At 34.1% G+C, this 6,180-nt stretch overlaps 1 protein-coding gene across 1 annotated transcript; it reads left to right on the forward strand.

Annotated features, from left to right (window-relative positions):
- The first annotated feature begins 543 nt into the window (after positions 1-543).
- On the forward strand, positions 544-4,797 carry LOC108747537 (cleft lip and palate transmembrane protein 1 homolog). Its single transcript, XM_018485100.1, has 6 exons — positions 544-704; positions 987-1,559; positions 1,689-1,806; positions 1,882-2,085; positions 2,525-2,662; positions 2,735-4,797. The coding sequence occupies exons 1-6, from the start codon at positions 582-584 to the stop codon at positions 3,493-3,495; spliced, it is 1,917 nt and encodes a 638-aa protein (XP_018340602.1). The 5' UTR covers positions 544-581; the 3' UTR covers positions 3,496-4,797.
- Positions 4,798-6,180: the final 1,383 nt, after the last annotated feature.

Consider the following 6,180-nt stretch of genomic DNA (forward strand, 5'->3'; position numbering starts at 1 on the left):
TAATGTAATGAACTGCAAATAAATGTTAAGGTACCATTACATGACACTTTATCGCCTTGATGCTTCCATCAATGGGTATTCAGTGGATTCAACAGTTGAATGAGCGCTCGCTGTTATTGGTATATTCTTTTAGATCATCAGCATTTTAGATTTGGAAGAATACATCAATAGCAGTGGACGCTTACTTTTATTCACTCAAATATTGAGTCCGCTGAACAGTCTATGTCAGGTGCATAGCACCAGAAGCACGATTGCTCACTGAGCACCTATTGGCTGCGTTCAGCAGAACGTTTATTTTGCAACTGTTGACAATTTTCTTTGCATCGATTGGATTATATTTTGAAATCTGAAGGAATGGTCCTATCTCGGCAAATAATCATAAAACGAGGTTGCAAAACTGTTGTGTTTAGCTGAACGCAGCCATTGGTGTTCTTCTCTTTCAAAGCACGTAATCAAAATTGACGCATGCTATTTGTGAATTTTTATCACGTGATCCGACGTTAAAGTCGAACGTCGAGCGCCGTCATGAAAAGTCACCTTAATTCCGCCATGCAATGGAGCTGACGATTTGACAAAAAAAGATGGTAGTTACTGGGGATGATCATCGTGACAACGCGGAAGTAGATGTTACAGAAAATATGGATAACAGTCAACCCAACGGTGAATTGGTTCCGAGAACCGAACAAAATAACGACGAGACAGAAGTGCGTTAATTTGTTGTATTATATTTATTTTGTTTACTCCTTATTCACGGTTGTTCCACAAGGAGGTGTCTTGAGAATACACATAGGGGGTTTACATCATCTTTTTAAATTAAACATGAGTTTTTTCTTCTGTTATTTTTAACGAAAAATTGTGCAATACCACATAATTAGGTATAGTCGTGGATATTAAAATTTATTTGTAAATTGCCGCGATGTTATGTCGTACTGACATATATGAGTATTTGTCGAGTCTGTATTGTAATTTGACGATGTTTCTTGCAGGCGAGCGCGGAGAATAATGAGCAGAGGCAGAAGGCACAGCAGTCGCGCTTAGAATCGTTCTTTACCATAACAAAATCCTTAATCATACGAGCTCTCATAATTTATTTTATTAGTAGCCTCTTTAGACGCTCCGATAATAATCCCAAGTCTCCCAATGCCGTTGGCGATGCGCGTTTACAAGCTGTAAATATATTTTCAAATGGAACGTTATTTGACCTTAGTGTTTATCTGTCGGAGTCCGAAAACTTTAAAAGATTTGACGATCTGCAATCTTTGATTTGGTTCGAAGAGGGTCTGGTTTATGGAGATTGGTACGGTGGGCCGAATCAGGATGGGTCCAGAGTGCTCGAGCACACATTTGTCCCTTCTGGGCGATTAAAGCAAAATGGCTCGATATACCTGCACGTATATATAACAAAAAGCGGAAAATCGCCGAATCCCAAAGCTGGCAAGTACGCCGGCGAGTATATGTCCTACTCTAGAAAAATGTTAAATAAATATAAGAAAGTTAGATATCAGAAGAGGCACAATTTGTTGACTGGCGAGAGCACAGCCAGCAAAGAGGAGATGGCGGTGTGTATATTTTAATTACTTTGCCAAATTTTTAACACCAAAAGCAATCTTTAATGTGTACTAATCCAGTGTAATGTAAGTGTCTGAATTTACTATAAATTACATGTCATTTATGTTAAACTCTTGTAGAAAGCTGAATTAATGGATCAGGAATACGTGTCGCACTGGCATCCAAATTTAACTGTTAATTTAGTGTTTGATGAAACTAACTGGGTGTATGGTCAAGTACCACAGCCGTTGGATGAATGTAAGTTTACAGATATAGTTACATTATGTATACAGATCTGTGTACTAGAAACACTCCTTGTTGCTCTTCTCTTAGATATACATTTCTTACCTGGTGGAAATTTTTACAAGCCAATACTGTACATGAATGATTTTTGGAACATGCAGCGAGACTACCAACCATTAAATGATACAGTAGAGCAATTGGAACTCAGGTTGACTTACCAGCCACTTTCATTATTCAAATGGCAAATATACGCGGCTCAGTCCGTTAGAAATAAATGGACATCGTCGTTTATGGGTTTGTTATATTTAAAAAATCGCGAAAATTAAAACGAAGTTTCTACTATTTCAAATAAGTAAGGAAATAGCTAATATAGGGTTGAGAAAATATCTCATTCAAGATAAGGTCATATTTTTTATAACAAGTTCTTTTTTCAGTGTTTTAAGATACTAATAGCATAATTAAATCGATTATCAATTTCATTGTAATATTATTTTAGCTTCAATTTATATGATTGTGTTTCAAGTTCGATAGTAAACGGTGCGCAGTTTATATAATTGAAACATGTATAGAATTTACATATAAAATATTAGATCCCAAAACCTAGCTTTAACCGTATTGGCTGTTTTCTTGTTTAATTTACTTATACAATCTACATTAATTTATTATTGATTTTACTATTTCACTCAAGAGAAAGAATGGTTAGTAAGTTATATCATCTGTTATCATTGTTCAGGAGAAGCATCTGACGAAGATGATAACGATCAAGATACCCTAAAAGAGACTTTGCTCGAAACGAATCCATATCTACTAGGATTGACTATAATTGTATCAGTCTTTCATAGCGTATTTGAATTTTTAGCATTTAAAAACGGTAAGCTCTTAAAACTCTAACGAATAATAGAAACATATTGCACACGCAATCTGAGGACCTTATGCCTTTCAGATATTCAATTCTGGAACAACCGAAAATCCTTGGAAGGTTTATCAGTCCGCTCTGTGTTTTTCAATGTATTCCAGTCTCTCGTCGTTCTTCTTTACGTTTTGGATAACGAGACGAACACGGTCGTGCGTATCAGCTGCGCGATAGGTCTTTGCATTGAAGTGTGGAAAATCAACAAAGTTATAGATATTAATGTTAATAGAGAAATGAGAGTATTTGGAATCTTTCCGAAAATATCATTCCAAGATAAAGGATCATACGTAGAATCTTCTACGAAAGAGTATGACAGACTCGCCTTCAAGTATCTCTCGTGGGCGCTATACCCTCTGTTAGGAGGATACGCGATTTATTCTTTAATGTATCTGGAACATAAGGGATGGTACTCCTGGATTCTGAGTATGTTGTACGGATTTCTGTTAACTTTTGGATTCATCATGATGACGCCGCAATTGTTCATCAACTATAAATTGAAGAGCGTCGCGCATCTTCCATGGCGTATGCTGTCGTATAAATTCCTAAACACATTTATCGACGATATTTTTGCATTTGTGATAAAGATGCCGACGCTGTACAGGATCGGCTGCTTCCGCGACGATATTGTTTTCTTTATATTTTTGTACCAAAGATGGATATATAAGACCGATCTTACCCGAGTGAACGAGTTTGGCTTCTCCGGCGAGATGGAGGCGCAAGTATTAGACAACAAGAAGCAGGCAGCTATTAAGGATCGCCCGAAGGACGGATCGGCGAAGAAGAACGAATAATACTTGGTGTGCATAGATTTAGCATCAAGTACGTTATATCATACGTTGTCCCTGAATTAATAAAATGTCCGATACCAAAGGAATATAATTACACACATTGACATTTATTTATACAAATTTCCGCATAATCATGTGTGTGTACATGTATATTCTATTTTCGAATCCACGTGCTGGCGAGCATACTGCGACGTATGGCGAAGTAAGAGGCAAAGATAGAAGTAAATTCTTTTATCCAAATTTAAAATACGCACAGAGATATTTTAAGGAATTAAAATTGTTGGTCTATTCTTTTTTGCTGAATTTCTTGCACAATTTATCTTTTCTCTTTTTCTCTCCGATGTGAGAAAGAGAAAAGATGCAACCATTCTGCTAAAAAGAACAGACTTTGTAAAATACGAATAGTATATACAAAAATAATAGAGATAGCTCTTCGTGAAATGTATCTCGCGATCCTCTAACAAGCTGTAAATGTAGGTAGTATGCTCAACACTGTTATCATTCGTGTAAATGTTGAACTGCAAAATAGACACTCGTGACTTGCCACGAGAGCATGGAAGAAAACGTTCTACCGATTCGATGTTTAACCAAATATCGAATAAAAAAGGGAAAACCCAATTAGCATCGACAATTTCGGACGACGTTAGTATTCACTTATTATCGAGTCGAGATGTTGCTACAAAATAAAATTGATTTAATTATCATATATTATACGTGTACCTTTTCTTCTGAGTGATAAACTTGGATCCTCTTCATTTGTATCGTGACATTTTATGAGATCACATAAAAGGAGAAGATATGCATTAGTGATTCTCCCCTTTTTTTTAGTATCCAAGCATTCAAAATCTTGTATAACAAGGAAAGGAAAGATCGTGCTCACTAATGCCATGACGTTGATATTACAAATTACATTTAATGTTGTATTTTATATTTTTATTAGAGTAGTCGTATAATTATATACCGTCGACTTACTGTCTAATATTTTGGACAATATACATTTATTACATATTGCCATAATGTTAAGTACTCATTTTCCGAATGAGATTAGCGTAATTTCTGAGCATCACCACACGTCAGGTGTATGCGGTGTGAGGTTTTAACGCAGCTCTTTGAGTCAAGTTATTACGTGCGATCGCGAAGATATTCTGCGATTGTGAAAAATTGAAGGTATTCGAGGAGAGAAATAGCGATCCACATATTAATGGGTCGTCGAATGCTGTTTAGATTGTAAAAGTTATCGTTTATAATAAATATAGGTAATTCCTCCTAATCGTTATTTTTATTACTTTTTAACTTACTTCGGTGCTCAGAAATTCACAAAATTTTATGCGCGTGAAATAATTATATGAAAAGAAAAAAATCTATCTCTTCGAGTTTTGTTCAAGTCGATATTATTTTTTACTTTTATACACCTAATCTCTCTTCCTCTCTCTCTCTCTCTCTCTCTCTCTCTCTCTCTCTCTCTCTCTGCGCGGATAATAAATAAAATAATTTTACATGCATATAACGTATTAAATAACGATAACGAAATGCGAGACCAGCTAGAAGCGATAACAGCTGGAGTTTTATCAAAATTTTATAACAATTAGATTAGAATGGTCTATAAAGAGAAGCAGGCTGAAAAAATTAAATGTACAGAATTGACAAATTTCAAATTTACGTTATAAATAGTACATCGATTTTTTGCTATTTTTTCTTTTTGTTCTAACAAGAAGGCACTTTTCCTTCCGCGCTTATATATTGTTGTTAATGAGCTCGCATGCGCGACAACTTTAATATAATATAGTAGAATCTCTTTATTCCCTGGCTCTTTTAACTTTTTTTAATGCTTAACATTATAACTAAGATAATGAATGAGATAATGTAATTTACAGAAACGGCGATATTGAAAATGCCATTGACACATTTTTTTGTTTTGTTTTAAATGTCTACATATAGTAATATATCGGTATTGTAAAAATTTCAAGTAAATATACTTTAAATACCGGATAAATGCAATCAAGAAAAAAGCAAAAAAAGAAACGTAAAATTGAAATTTTATCGTTATTTGTGCTCGGAAAGTTTGATTCACAACGACTCTTATATTAAAACTACAGATAATTCAACTGAAGACGTGAGCGTAACTTCTAAAAAGTTAAAAAATATTTAATACGTTGTTTAATCTATACATTATTGACAATGGAAATAATAGCGTCAGAATACAATTTCACGTTTTCTTTTTGCAATATATATAATCGTGAAAAACGATTAATCTTGTATAACTCTTTCGAGATAGAACAATTTTTGGATATTAAACCAGTAAATTTTTATTCCAATTTATTGAACGACAATTTATCGCATCGCCAAATTCGAAAGAGTTAATCAAGAATTAAAATAATATCTTATTATATATTATTTAATATCCAAGCTTTACAACAAATAGCAAGACAGATTTCTATGAATTTCTAACTTTGCACAAGAAATAGACTGAAAGTACATTACAAGCAATATCGATAATGAAAATTTCATACAAACACATCAACGCAGGATTAAAGAAAAGAAAAACTTTTAATAAGACGACAAATATAAATCACTGCATGACAAAATTTAATCGACGAACAATTTTTTCTTACACGTTAATTTAAATTATATAACTTAATCTCGCTATAAATTTACAGCACGTTACCAATTTATTATTTTCTAGTCATA

This window comes from Trachymyrmex septentrionalis, unplaced genomic scaffold, assembly GCF_001594115.1.
Source record: "Trachymyrmex septentrionalis isolate Tsep2-gDNA-1 unplaced genomic scaffold, Tsep1.0 scaffold2, whole genome shotgun sequence".
In the NCBI taxonomy this organism is placed as follows: domain Eukaryota; kingdom Metazoa; phylum Arthropoda; class Insecta; order Hymenoptera; family Formicidae; genus Trachymyrmex; species Trachymyrmex septentrionalis.

What these genes read in the sequence shown, in the direction of transcription:
- LOC108747537 (XM_018485100.1), top strand. Translation starts at nt 582, where the DNA reads ATGGTAGTTACTGGGGATGATCATCGTGACAACGCGGAAGTAGATGTT. An exon ending in CCAGCAAAGAGGAGATGGCG is followed by an intron (nt 1,560 to 1,688) that starts GTGTGTATATTT and finishes AAACTCTTGTAG; the next exon opens with AAAGCTGAATTAATGGATCA. An exon ending in ACCACAGCCGTTGGATGAAT is followed by an intron (nt 1,807 to 1,881) that starts GTAAGTTTACAG and finishes CTCTTCTCTTAG; the next exon opens with ATATACATTTCTTACCTGGT.